The sequence below is a fragment of the Phaethon lepturus genome, unplaced genomic scaffold (genome assembly GCF_000687285.1).
Source record: "Phaethon lepturus isolate BGI_N335 unplaced genomic scaffold, ASM68728v1 scaffold20614, whole genome shotgun sequence".
Lineage (NCBI taxonomy): Eukaryota > Metazoa > Chordata > Aves > Phaethontiformes > Phaethontidae > Phaethon > Phaethon lepturus.
In genome coordinates this window covers 1,174-16,008 of record NW_010532944.1, presented here as the reverse complement: position 1 = coordinate 16,008, position 14,835 = coordinate 1,174, and the positions used below count along the sequence as shown (strand labels likewise).

The window sequence follows — 14,835 nt, the reverse complement described above, 5'->3', positions numbered from 1 at the left end:
TAGTGTTCTCTAGGCAGTAGCTTATCACTTGAAAATGCTAACTACTCAGTCAAGCATTAACAATTTAATGCGTGTAGAATTCAAAGACCAAAGGAGTGGTTGGCTAGAAGGATCAAATAAAGGGGAACTCTGGACCTCTTTAAAAAATAATTAAGTTCAGTTGAGACCCATGTCCTTTCTACCAGGTGCTATCACAGAACAGGGAACGGAACATAGCACTAAGATTACAGATAAGCCTTTGATCACCTTTACATCTGAGCTTATGCACACTGGCAGTGTCTCAAAATGCAGAAGGACTCCACTTTCTTCTGCTTCATGTCTGTTTTACACAAGATTGTATTTTGTGTCTAAGCTTGGCAGTTCCTTGGATGCCATCCCTTTACCATACAAACTAGAAGCTGCTTAGCTTTCTGCAGGCATTTTTCCTAGCTGAAATCCTGTACATGCCACCTTACCTGTCTGAGCTGGAAGATGCCTCCTGTGCAGACGTCCTTGGCAGGAGTCACCTCAACTGGGCAGTATTCCCCATTCTCATTCAGCTCTAGAATCTGAACCCAGAGTTCTACTTTTCGGGTTACTTCACTCCACCTGCAAAACAGATCAAATACTGTTTTTGTTTGTTTGCTTTTTCCCCAAAGAAAAAGAAAGAAAAAACCCAAAGCATTAGCTCAGACTGCAGATCGAAGCAGCAAAGGAACATTTCAATAGACGCACTGTTTGTGACTATATAGGGTTACTAGTTGTGCAGTGCTTATAAATTTTGCTGACAACTATTTTAGTCAAACATCAGAAATAAGCTTTTTCCTGATTCCAATACAAAAACCAATTCCACTATATTCTAACATTTAAGCTCTGGTCTCAACTACTGCCACAGAAGCCCAGTGTTGTCAGTGCAATCAGATTCATGCAGAAAACAGGAGAATGAAATATGACATTGTCTCACAAGCTTTCGTGATTCATTTGGAGAGGTGCTGTGGCACTTTCCTGAACTTCATCATACTACTGCCTTCTCTCCAATTCTTCTAAGAGCTTACATAAGAAATGGCCTCTTTTGTAGTACCTCAAAATTAAAAGGCAAGAAGGACTACTCAGCTATCAAACATAACTCGCTTTTATAACATCCTTTTTCCATCTCCTCCTTGCCATATTTTCCTGACTTTTAAAGTTCCCTACATACAGCTTAATACGCAACATACTCAACACAAGCTTAGGCTGGAAGTAAAAAGAGAAATAACTGCCAATAAATTAAAGGTGCAGAGCTGCCTTTAACTGGAGAGCCAAAACAACTTACATTTAAGAAAATGCTACTAAGCTTACTTTGAGGACAACAAACAGTTGCCAGTCAAAAAGCAATCCCCTGCAGTCCAAACTACCATACTGTTGCATATTTACTCCAATTGAAGTAATTAGCAATATAGCTCTTCCAATGGAAGCATTACAGTGATGACATTTCATGTCCAAGAAAGAACTGGAATCAGACCTTGAATAAATATATCAGCATACAGTCGAACAACCATCTTACCGTTTTAGACCTGATAGCTCTTTCTAGTGCAGACTAGCATAACAATATAAAGGAAAATGATCTGCTTGCTCTTTTGTAAAACACTACTTATGCACTTGAGTTTGCCTAAACAAAAGGGACTTCAAAGCCTTTCAAGCTTTACCACTTTTAATTTGAAACAGAGGTGGGCATTTCTCACCTTTCACTTTTTCAAAGCCTACTGACACATCACATGGTGTTTTTCCAATAGACAGAGTCTATTTATAATAGTCTAACCGATACAGTCTCAAACACGTTTAGTTGTTTTCAGTTCAAAATTTGACGTGTCCCAAACCTGTTTCAAAATTGGGCACCTCAGACAGTGATTTTCCAAAACTCCAAAGCAAGGATCTATTTTCCACATTTACCTGTCACGAAGGCTGCGTGTTTTGGCTTGAATTATTCCCAAATCCCACAGGGCTGGATTTCTGCGGTCACCACTCTGCTTGTGGCCATATACTTCAATTGCCAAAGCACCATCATAAAGATGTTCCATGAAGTCTTCAGAAATATTTACAGAAACTTCCTGTATGTAAGGGACAAATCGTTTGATAACTGTGACTACACAATAACTTAGACTTGGAGATTTATTGTCTTGACTTTCCCATAAGCATGCAGTAAAGTCACCGTGGTCCCCAAGACACAATATAGAGGAAAGGAAGAACTGTCACCTCAGTTTGTAAAATCAGGAGGCAAGGCAAAGATACTTGATTTGCTGAAGATTAACGTCTATAAAGAGCTGAATAATGACCACATGCTGTTCCAAGACCTGATCCAACGGTTAAAAAAATAAATAATCAAATCAAATGTTCTAATGTTCAGAATCTGAAAATCAAAACTCATCAAAAGGTATTATATCTATTTTTCAAATGGCAAGTGGAACAAATTGCTCAGTGTAATGACAACTGGTAGAAAGAACAAGATGAGAACTCAGGTGATTGGCTGACATTCATCTAAGCTGACTTTAAATATTAAAGATGCCTCCACTCTGACAGTTGCTTGGAAGTCAATAGGAAGAAATAGGCTGTTCTAGGATACATGACCTCACTTCAACATCTACATTAGGATAAGAGGCATCATGTCCCAGGACTGGGACATTTGTCTCCCCTGCATCAGAGAGCAGAGTGATCAGCTCAGATATAGACATCAAACGTACTCAGATGAATACCACTCTTCCATTCACACTCAGCAGTATTTTTACTGTCGGTAAACTCCAACATAAGTCTCTCTTTTGAACAGATTGCTTTCCTTTATTAATCCACCTCTTCACCTGCTGTGATATTTGTACAAGTGAACAGCATAGTATGATCAAACTTATATAGACTCCGAAGATGTTTCAAGTTCTTATTAATAGTGGAATTAGGGTATCAGCCTCACGAAGTACAATAATGACAGCAAAGAGGTAACTGTTGTGCAAGCATAAACCTGCTTTTTCTGCCTACAGTTTCATTAATAAAATAGAAAAAAATTTACATTGCAGTGATCGAAGACAACCATGCACCGTGGCTCCTTGCTGATGGAAGATAAGGAAGGATCAACCTCAGGTGCAACATTAACTGGCTCCACTTGATCCCAGAACGTGTATTTGCAGAACACAAAGTTGGAGAGGTGCTGTGGCAAACCTGTAGCCTGAAGTATTTTAATCTAGAAAAAGAGATGAGAAAGAAAGAAAAAGCACTTATTCATTAAGCATAGAATTAAAAATATCTTCTGTTAGAACAATGTTATTCTGTTCCACTACAAAGTATAACAAAAAAAGAAAGGACCAAACCAAACATCATTACAAAATACTAATTCCTGCATTGATAAACATGGGAGACAATATTTTGAGCGCATCAGCTGAACATCGCCGCTAGATGTCACCAGGCACATATTTCTTGGGAGTGAAAGCTAAATGGGTGAATTTTACGAACACACCAAAAGATTTCGTTAATTTTTAATGGTGAGCTGCACCAAAAACTTTATTACTGAAAAGAAATACAGTAAAACTTTCATACTTCTACAAAAACTGGATCCTTTACTCTGCAAAACTCTGAAGATACTACTTGTCCTTACTCTTTGGATGCTAGAAACAATAAAAAAATAACGCCAACAGTAGCCTCTTGCCTCTTTTTCAAAATCCAGGCCAAATAGAAAAAAATGTTTTGAATACACCTTCTGATGTAAACAAAGCCATCTATTAAGCATATTATTTAATAAACTTCTGTTTGCCGTTAGCCAAATTAAGCTCTGATGAGTTCGATCCCTATGGTAAGGCATCACTCAAGATCCTCAGGAGAATATGAATCCTGCAACAACGCCCCACGCTGCTTGCAAGCACATGGAGCTCTATGGGGCAGGATAAAAAGTGAAACAGAGTACATTTGCCCCCAAAATGTTCATAGCATCCAGAAGCCAGCAAAGCTGGGGTTCCACTCCCTCTAGAGCTTTTTGCCTCCCTCCTTTCTTATCTGTAGCTTGGCCTATCTTGCCTTTAACTACAATACAGAACTGCCAGTAAATCCTTCCTGCTAACTTTATTTTTATTATTAACAATAATAAACACAACTGCATCTATTTCACAAAATATTCAATATTGAGAGAGAGAAATATTGAGACAGAATGATTCACAGAACAATGGGAGCTTATCAGATCTATGACTCGTATTGAATTGGATATTGTAGCTCCAATCCTAGTGCACAGATCTTCCATGTCTTCTGAGACTACAAGATTGTATGCATATACATATAAATATAGTTTCATGAATACCTTGCAGACTTAAAAAAAAAATCAGGGAGATTGAAAGGAACAAAACCCATCTAGTTCTCTTGTATTATTTCAGCCACTCAAGAAACAAAATATCATGAGAAATGACCACACAGCAGCGCTTCAAGACAAATGCTGTGCACCAGGATACCACCTGGATACATTATGCCATTATACAAGGCCATGAAAACAAATAGAGCAAAACTATTAAACTCTCTACATACAACTGAATGTAGGTACAGCTAAATTATTTGCCTTTTTTTTTTTTTTTCCAATCCTGAAACATCAACACAGTTTCATATAGTCAGTCAATCAGTTTAAAGACAGGACTCTGCCTGTGTACCTGAATACTGGAAGCGAACGTGGTGCGTGAGGTTACACAGACATCTAACATCCAGAAGCCAATGCAGCCGGGGCTTCGTTTTTTTTAAGATTTGGGATGGAAAGAGAGAAGGTTGCTCAGAGGTTGGGCTATATCTGAAACTCACCCGGCAGACAAGTTTTCTCTCCTGAGTGTCATTTTCATTTGAATAGTCTGGACTATCCTCGCCTCCAACCAACCTGTCGTCTATCTCTCCACTCACTCGAACAACTTCAACATGGAGACGACCTGATACCTGATAAGAAAGGATTAGGAATTCCTTGTGTACCAGAAGACAGTGACAGGTTCCTCCCTTTTAAAGTAACGACAACTACTACTGTTTCCAGTCTGTAGGCAGACAACATTTCATTCTTTTATTGTTTTGCACTGTGCATTTGTTGCACCAGATGAAGAATGCTTTGGAGCAATACCCAAAAAGCCTTTGTTGTAAAAATGTAAAGAAATCAGCCACTAGAGTGACTTTGGGAACAGCATACTGCAATCTCACACACCTTCACACCGGTCTCTATAGAGTCTGCAAAGTGCACGCATGATGCAGAGCACAGAGAATGTTGCCTGGTATGCTCTAGCTGCCTTTGAAGTTGGTCTTACAGTATATATTTAAGAGCCTAATCTTGATGGTAGTCAGTGAAAGCCAGTGGAGCTACAGCTCATGCTTGTTCTACTAAGTATTTCTTTTGGGCTGCTTTGCTCAGAAAGGTGCTCACAATGCTTTCTCCTTTCACAATCACTATGCTGGGATTCAGAGCTCTCTAAACAACTCTAATAAGGTATTATGGGATTTGCATAATTCCAAACTGTTAGCAAAGAGCTTGTGCACATGAAACTGGAAAATATCTACTATATACTGGTAATAAGATCCACGGGCTGTAATTAAATAGTTGAGTAAGGATAGATTATAGACAAATGACAAACCTCTCCCTTCTGATTGATGATTGGGACAGCATATTGTAGCTTCACATCATAGAACAGGCACTCAAGAAAAACATTGGCTACTCCAATAAGGCTGTGATTTTCCTGCTCATCGTAGAATGGATCAGCGCGCCTGAAGTAGGCTCTCATCACCTTCAATCAAATTCATAATAATGTAAGAAAAACAAAGTTTTCGTGAAGCAGTTTTCAAAGTATTGCACAACCAGTCTAGTGAAAATAAAATGGACTCAAGCAAGAGGCCAGATTAGATCACAAGAAGAATGGAAACTTGAATCTTACTTTGGACTGAGCATAAGCCCTGTCCTCAGCAAGTTCTCCTTAACACTGTCAGATTCAGAGACATCAGCCTGAACATCAACTGCTGTTGTGTTTACTTACTGCTTCTTACTGTGTGCTCCGTTCTATCACCAACCTATGCGTGCAAACAAGCATCAAAGTGACAAGATAAGGGCTAATGAAATGCTGAAGATCGCGTCAGTACTAGGAAAAGCAAAAGCTCAGGAAAAGTTCTCTCTTTACATATCCCCTCCCTCCCACCGCTCCTGAACCAGAAAATTTTCTCACATCTACTTAAACAAAAAATGTAACAGTGATGTAATCTGATCAGCACAATACTAGATTAATTTTTACTTACTGGGTTGTCTTCCTCACAGTCTTTCCACTCCTGGTAAAGATCCCTCATATCTACCAATCGATTCTCCAGCTTTTCCAGTGACCAAATCTGTTTGCCTTTCCCTTTTCTTCTCACCTGAATAGCAGGCTCACTGAGAATTGCGCCTCTCTGCGAAACAATTAGAGATATCAACAAGAAATTTGTGTCACAACAATGAAAAAACAGTTTAAAGCCAATACAAAACTGAGAACATCTTTGAGAAAAGTCTGGATTTTGTTCTTTTTTTATTCTTGCTTGAGCACCCAAATTCAAGCACCAGACTCTCAGTTCAGCTGTCACAGCATATTCGTGTTCAGTTTAACAGCGAAGTCTAATCACAGCTATGGGCACTAGTTTCCGTGGATCTTCCCCTTACATAAGCGTTAGAAATGGGAACATTTACGCATTTCACAAATATCCTCAAGTTACAGCAGTCCTGAAGTTCCAGCTAAGGTTACTAATATACTAATAGCTTTCAACTAGTGCACACACTTTACCATCCTGTTTCTAGATATGCCAGAAGACTGCAAGAAAAACGAGATGAGAGAAACTTCTAAAGCAATAGATAAAATTTCTAATCCTGAAATAAAATATATCTACTGTACTAACAACAGCCTGAGTATCATCAAAATATTGAGCTGATCTCAAGAACAGAAGTAATACCAGCTTAGGTTGCCAGCCTGAGCCATGGAAGCCTGGGTTCAGTTCCCTCCTTCCAAAATTTCTAAGATGCCTGGAACAAACCATCCAAATCCTCTCTGCTCCAGCTCCTCACTGCACAATGGGTATGACAGCATTTTCTCAGCTCACTAAGAGCAAAGCCAAATGTCCAGAAGGTGATGGTAAATACTTGAAATAGATGTTACCTAACCTGCACAGATTTTATACTGTGAAACAGAAGCATGTGTGAACTTCAACACCAGTGGAAGGGTCTTGGACCAAAACATTTATCAGTAAGCTAGCGCACTGTAAGATTTTCAGGGTAACAAAATAAGATAAGGGTGTAGCATGTGCTAACAGAGAGAATTTAATGCACATGACTACACTGGCAAACTACCTAGACCAGAATACAATAAGTACGAACACTGAGGGACAAACTTACTGAAAAACGATTTAGTTCCATTAGGGCTACCTTACCTTACTGTTAGCATTAAGGCTTGAAGCTGGGATCTGGAGGGTAACTTTATACTCTGTCCTCTTGTCCAATTCCTCTCCGATGAAATTGGCTTCTCTCACATACAAATTAGCTTTAACAATCTGCTCTCGCAGCTTTCTTAGGCTGTGGGTCAACATTTCTTCTCTAAAAGAAGGGGATTTGGAGGGGGAGACAGGAAAAATCGTGGCATTTAAGTATTGAAACTGAGTGCAGAACAAACGATCACTTGAGAGAAAAGAGTTTTAACAGCTTTTTAACACAAAAATGAGGTGAATTAAATTGTATTTCTGGGACGAAAAAAAGATTATCTGTATTAATTTAGCAGTATGAACATCCACATACTGCTGGCTTTGGAGACTTGTCCATGCATCTGATGAACAGCCAGCTCTTGTGTGGCTTATCCCAGAGTTTCTCCACCACAGATGTGGAAGTTCCATCTTACAGAGAAAGATTTATTCAGACGCCATGACCCGTTTGCTCACTGTCCTTTCTGGCAAGTGAGACAGCTTGCCAACTGCGCAGCACAGGAATCTGGTACCACAAAATATTCCAGACAAACAGCTAACACCTTGTTAGACTGTCTTAAATATTTTCTGTTTCAAAAGTTGCTTATCTAGCCATGTATCTTAGATTTGTATTTTCTCATTACAACGTCTTTACCACACTCATGGTTTTAGGGTACATTTCATCTTCCGCCTGCAGCTGCTCTTTTTGACAGCAATATTGGAAATTATCATTTAGAGGCCTAAGTAAATAACCTCAGTGCAATTGCCTGGGAAGAGGCAAAGAGAAGAGTGGCCCCTCTGTGGTTATTAAACTGTTTTTGCCATGCTCTGGATCAAAGTTCTTTGTATCATCCTCTTACTCCCTTTTCTTTCTGCACTCTTCTGGTTGCCAGGACCTGCCCAGGTCAGACAGATGGATGTTAGTCAAGAGGAAAAACAACCTTCCTGCAGCTGAGTCACAATCCACAGAAGAACAAACTCATACAGGAGTTCCGAAATTTCTTCCAATTACCTCATCTTTAGTCAAATTTGTTGCCTGTCAGGATAGAGTTTCTCCTTAACAACAAAGCAGGCACTTGTTCTTTCTCGTCTTTTCTAGCATTATAGGTCTGATTGTTCTTAGACTATTATTTTCGCTCTGTCCTCCCCAAGCCCCCACAGGAATCCTTTCAGAAATCTGGCAGAGGTGTGCAATGCAATTAAATTCTTGCAAAATTCAGTAGCACTGAAGAACTTTAAATGAACACTGATGGTCAGATTTGATTACCCACCTCTCCTCCGCCCACTGCCGTAAGCGCTGCTGAGCGCTGGGAGAATGAAAGGAGAACCTGTCCATGCTGCGGAAATGCTGCTTCTCTGGCGACAATCGCCTTCGCAGTTGCTCCAGTTCATGTTCATACATCAGCCTCTGTCGTTCAAGTGCAGATCTCTTCTCCTCTTCATGTTGCTGCTCCAGGCTTTGCAAGATTGACTGCATTGGATCTAAGCAGATGTTGAAAACAAAGCAGCTAGTACTTCTGGGGGCCAAATACCTGGTAACCATTAAATTAAATGGAAATAATCACATAATGAATATGGGGCAGAGACAAGGGACTCTGAAACATGAGATCTTTCCCACGTTCTGCTACAGATATACTGTGTGACCTTGGGCAAGGCACAAATTACTATGATTTGGTACTTCCCTTCTCCATTCTATAACTGCAGTTATCCACGTTAGGGACTGCAGTAGCCACTGAAATCCATAGTGAAGAACATCCTAGAGAGTAAGCATAGTTAGCATAAAAGAAAGAAGAGATTATAATTTTGCTGTAATGCATATGAAAAAAATGCTGCTGAACTGTAGAGTAAAATAAACACCTACAAGAGATCAGATGGATGATTTAAGAGAACTGTAAAAAGGGAAAGACCAAACTGAAAAAAAACCTTCTTCATATTTCCAAAATTAATGACATTCTGGGACAGCTACATAAGACCACAAAAACTAAGGAACATGGTTTCAGAGATAGAAATCACTACATTTAAAGCCCGAGTGAGACACAACACAAGAAAAGTAAACACCAAAGTGAAAACACTTTCCTTTGAGGATGCATTTGCACCAATATTCCAGTTTGGGCTTCTTTCTCAACAAGAACTGCCAAGCAAAATATTCTGTGGTGGTTTTTTTCCCCCCTCGAGTGCTAAAATGGCTATGATGATTCATCCACAAGAAAAATTCTCCAGTAGGAAGTTAAAAGGGAAAAAGTCTGTGGTTAAGAGTCCCTGAAAATGTAACCTCATATTCTGTACCTAATTCCAATAATTTCTGTTGCTTCTTACCATTACTACCAAGTGCCTTCATAGTGACTTCCATCTGGGCATATTCATAGCTGAAGTTAATTTCACTGGACACTTCACTGGAATTGTCTCCATCGATGTCCAGCTGCTCAATGCTATTACTGCACTTCATAGAGTTGTCTCGCTCTTCATCCTCATGATCTGCCTTCTTTTTCTTCTTTGGCAAATTCAGCCTTTAAATAAGAGGAAAATTTTTAAAGAACTATTAATTGCTCAACTTTGAAACAAAGGGTTTCTTTCAAAGTAGATTAGCCAAATCAGTAGATTTTTCCCTTTCAGAATTTGTTGAACTCTTGTGACTGTAGTTTTCCTCAGGGTAAACAGGGGAGTTCAAGGCAAAATAACTAATCCATTCTACACTCTAATAATAGAGAGTAACCTGATATTACTAATCATATAGTTTAGATAACCATGAATTTTTTCAGTTGTCTCATACACAAATAATTTAGAGGCAATAATGAAACTGCATCACACTTTTTATGCAGATTCTTTTTTCAAGCATAAAAGAAAACAATCAAGTTTTAGATTATCATTTAAATCCACTGATCTTTACGGTATTTCAGACCAGACACAGAGGGTTTCAAGAATATAGTCTTTCACATAAAACTTCTGCCAGTGACCCTGTCTGATACAGGAAGGTCTCAGGTATGGCTGGAGCTGGAATCCCAGGCAACAGAGAACACAGTGCCCTCGTAAGACCCAGACCACAGTATAACATAGGTCAAAAATCTAACACCTTAGCTGCAAAATCCAGAAGGTAATCCCTCCAAGTCAAAGCTTGTACTAATACTTTAATATTAATGTGGTACCGAACTGCCTTAAAGTTACCCCCTCAAAAATTAGATCTCTTCAGTGAGATAATAGTACTGATAACTACAGCAAAATCCTCATCAGCAAGGTTACAGTCCTTTGGAAATACAAGAAGTTAAGTCAACCTATTGCTCTGAAACCAAAATCAGGCACAGTTGCTATGACACCTAGCATTCAAGAGCAGTCAAACATCAGCATTGCCTTTATAATCCCAATGAAAAAGAAATCATCTCCTCCTGCAGCCTGAATGCTCCACTGTCATCTTTCCTTATACCTTAAGAGAAAACAAAGTTGGCGCAAACTTACAATTTCTTTAATAACTTTTGTACCTGAAGAAGTGGTTGTTTCCCCACAGTATTCTGTCTCCATGATGTAGCTGGATAGGACACATGACAGCAGAACCATTTACGAATGTCCTGTGAAAAGGCAAAAACCTAAAGCAAATGCATCTGTATAAAGCTTAATTCCTGCCCCCCTCCCCCCGCAAATACTACTATCTTTATTGTAACTACTTAAGGTAGGAGAACAGGTTTATGGATTGCAAACAGACAAAATATCCCCAGAAACTGCATTCACCTACCCTATGCTGTTTCATAAATTCCTCAAACTCAGCTTCTTTTGCTTGCTTAAGCTTATGGAGTTCAGTTCTTTTGGATAGATATTATGACAGCTATGTCTGGGGGATATAATTAGAGCTTAAAAATGAGGGGCCTGAAAAAAGATGATGTCACTGGAAATAAACACTTTTCACACTAGTTCAAAATACAGACACAAAATAGAAACATTTGAATAAGACATCAGAGTACTTTGCTATATAAACAGCTTAAAGACAATAAACTAATTAGAATAATCAGAAACAACTTTTATTTCAGAGTCAGATTAAGTGTGAAAATTCGATCACAGGATAACTCAAATCTGAAGGGAATCTCGGGATGCCATCCAGTCCAATCTCCTGCTCAAAGCAGGACCAACTACGAATCAGGGTAAATGTGAAATTCTTGAATTTTGTGTATCTAACAATAAATTCAGGGCTCTGAGCAACCTGCTCTAGTTGAAGATGTCCCTGCTCAACTGGAGGGGGGTTGGACTAGATGGCCTTTAACAGTCCCTTTCCTAGCCAACCCTTCCGTGATTCTATGATATTATTGGAGCTGCTGCTGCTGCATGTCATTTTGTGATTAATTTGAATACACCATCTGCTTTTCAAGTACTGATACTTAATCAAATAAAGCAAACGCTTCAGCAGGTCTTTGCAGAGCAACAGATTTCCTAGAAAATGAATTCAAATTTTGGTAGAGTTACATCTACACAGTTGCAAATCATTGAGTATCTACTTGCTGAAAGCATACGCCATTTACTCATCCTCTCTTTGAAAACTTAAGACTACAAACACCGTTACTGAGAGAAATCTCTTCAGAATGAGATATGAGTTGACAGACGGGGAGATGACAATTCAAACCAAACCTAAAAGCAGGATACAAGAAGTAAAATTTTCTTACTTCAGACTACATGGAAAAGTATTATTCCATTATCTCTTTGTACCATTAATCATAAAATCCTAGATAAAACTACATTTATTATACAACTGGAGCTGTATTTTATTTCTTTACCTAGTATTTTTTTGAGGTGTTAACATAACCTGTCCTTCTGGGGTGATGTCTATAATGCAGTGTTCAGGAAGAATTCCCATTCCACACAGCTGGATATCTTGAGAGTTGTCTGAGCCTATTAACGTGTGCTCCTGAGGAAAATTAAATGAGTTGTTAGCAGTGGATTGCAAAAATTCACTAGTTCTAACGCATCCCTTCTCCTTCTGGATATATCTTGTCATCGAGTTCCGAAATGTAAAAGCTGTTCAATATTCCTGGTGGAGGGGAAAGAGGAGGAAGAAACATTACAAGCAAATCCTCGCTTTGTCTTACAGTAACAAGTAGGGAGCGCTCAGGAAAGTTTACGGGCAACACTTAAATCCGAAGATGAAGCGGTTTCTAGAACTTAATTGTGGAATTCAGTGCCTCGGGATGTTGTAGAAGCCAAAAGTATAAAGGAGTACAAAGAGCAATTAAGACAGGTTCACAGTGGTTAGACCCATGGCTATTATGCAGGTTCCATCTAGATCATCCAATGGCTTAGGAAATTCCTGAAGAACTCAAGGCATGAGGGATTTGGCAGAGGAAGGATCACTCCACACATGCCCCAGTTCGTCCATTTCTTTTTTAGGTATCTGAGCAATTTTTCAGGAACAGATACAATAGTTTAGATACGTCAGATCAAGTTGTGCTTTGGTGCTTATAAGGATTAGTACATATGCAGCTTAACGTTAAAGAGAATGTGGGCAAGGTATTTACTCTGAGAAGTGAGAGTTTCATCTCAGAATTTTAGGCAAAGCAGATGTAAGTCATTTTATCAAAAGAATTTCGAAGTACAGGGATTTCTACACCAAAATTCTCAACCAACAAAACAAATCTGCCTCATAAAAAAATAAAAAATAAAGACTAACAGAAACACACAAAACCTACCCCATGCAAAGGGGTTTTCTCTAGGAAAGGGAAGTAACACAGTACCACCTGAGACTTTTCTGCTGGTACTGATGGGGCATGGCCCGTTTTCTGAGCAGGCTTTGTCTTCAGTGTACTCTCGTCGTGTGTTCACAATGAACACCACAGAAGTAGGCTCAGCGTCGCAGATGATTTAGCAGCTTGAGTCACACTCTGGACACCTACTTGCAAGGTGCCTGGAAAGGATTAAATTCTTCTCCCAAAACCTCAGCTCAGCTCTATTGTCCTTTTTAATGTTTTTTAGCAGACACAACATTGAGAAAGTTCTTTCCCTTGCTTTCAGTGAGACATCGTAGAGCAACTATGACTGAGATAAAAGAGGATCATGTACTTCCTAAGACCGACTAAGCCAAAACCGTCTTTCAGCCCATTTGCTAATTCTGTGCCTGTTTTGACAGTTACTATAGACCACTTCAAAGAGAATGATTTCATGTGAAGTTCAAACTGCCAACGCTCTTGCACTGCTAAAGTTTTAGAACTTGTATTCTAAAATGTGACTTAAAAATGGTTGTATCTCATTTCTCCTCCTGACTCCAGATCACATCGACAGTTTGTTAAACTAGAATAAACTGCTCAATTGTTTCAGTGCAGAGTCCAAAAGTCACGTTATGTGTTTTACGTTTAGCGTCAGTAACAGGGACTGCACAGTAGCAGAACAGCACTTGCTTTTCACTCCTGGCAAGTTGCATGAAGAGGAATAAAAATGCACTTTATAAACTGAAGCCAGTACTACACATATACAAGCAGGATGATATGACCAGATAAAACACTTTTCTGTGTAAAAACTTTGTGAAAACTGACATAAAACCCCAGAAGACAGTTTATAAAAGACACCACCTCTAAATTTCTTTTAAAAACAAAACAAAAACATAAAACCCCAAAACCTTCCTCTGATACAAAGAATTAAATTGGAAATAGAAAGGTTGTACTCGTATTATTTTTAATGAGGCAGTGAGTATCAGAAAATACTTTAGATAGGCAGTTTTTATAACATTCTCTAAGTACACGTCTGCCAACAGCATTGGAAGCCCACTTCTATTAAAAAAATAAAATACATTTTTATATATATCTCTCTCAATATTTATTTTTACCTTTAAATAGTATACCAGAAGTTCATTGAGAGCTGGATCTGCATTCAAATTAACCAGGAAGCACTTATTATCCCCAACTTTTATTCCAGACGACTGAAGAGATATGCCAAGACTTTCCAGCTGTTTCTGACGCTCCTGCAAGAGAGTAGCCATCAAAAAAATTAAGCTGAGTGACGTACAGCCCTTCGGAAATGGATTCCTGTCTGCCAAAGCCACAAGCCAAAATGATGGGCAGCTACTTCTGAAAAAGGTAACTCTTTCTTCTGCAATAAATTAGACACAAAAGCCTTAGTTATATGAAGCTTTGATCAGGGTATCTGTCATTTCTCTGGTCCTTCCACCTCTGGTCTCAGAGGTCTACGTGTTATGGTCTCACAGGGTTGCATCTTCCTAGTGAAAAACGAAAACAGCTGAGAGCAGCACACTGCAGTACTGTAGGAGCTTCTCCATGACCTCACTGGAACAGCAAAACGCTACCACAAAGACATCTCTAGAGCCCTTTATTTTCTCTTTTGAGCTAAAAAGCAACAAGTTAAGCTAAATCCCTGCCAAGTCAAGCTCCATGTCTGTCTTTTATTCCAGAGCAATCAAAATGACAAAAAACTGGCAACCTGCTATTTAAGTAATGC

At 39.0% G+C, this 14,835-nt stretch overlaps 1 protein-coding gene across 1 annotated transcript in view; it reads right to left on the bottom strand.

Annotated features, from left to right (window-relative positions):
- The window catches only part of LOC104619230 (kinesin-like protein KIF13B), a gene marked incomplete at its 5' end in the record, with an annotated part of 54,355 nt that extends 40,014 nt beyond the window's left edge, over positions 1-14,341 (bottom strand). The window contains 12 exon segments of the mRNA XM_010285030.1: positions 456-588; positions 1,909-2,066; positions 3,014-3,184; positions 4,774-4,902; positions 5,583-5,732; positions 6,235-6,381; positions 7,390-7,552; positions 8,685-8,895; positions 9,730-9,920; positions 10,887-10,973; positions 12,168-12,298; positions 14,207-14,341. Coding sequence (XP_010283332.1) covers positions 456-588; positions 1,909-2,066; positions 3,014-3,184; positions 4,774-4,902; positions 5,583-5,732; positions 6,235-6,381; positions 7,390-7,552; positions 8,685-8,895; positions 9,730-9,920; positions 10,887-10,973; positions 12,168-12,298; positions 14,207-14,341 — 1,806 coding nt within the window.
- Positions 14,342-14,835: the final 494 nt, after the last annotated feature.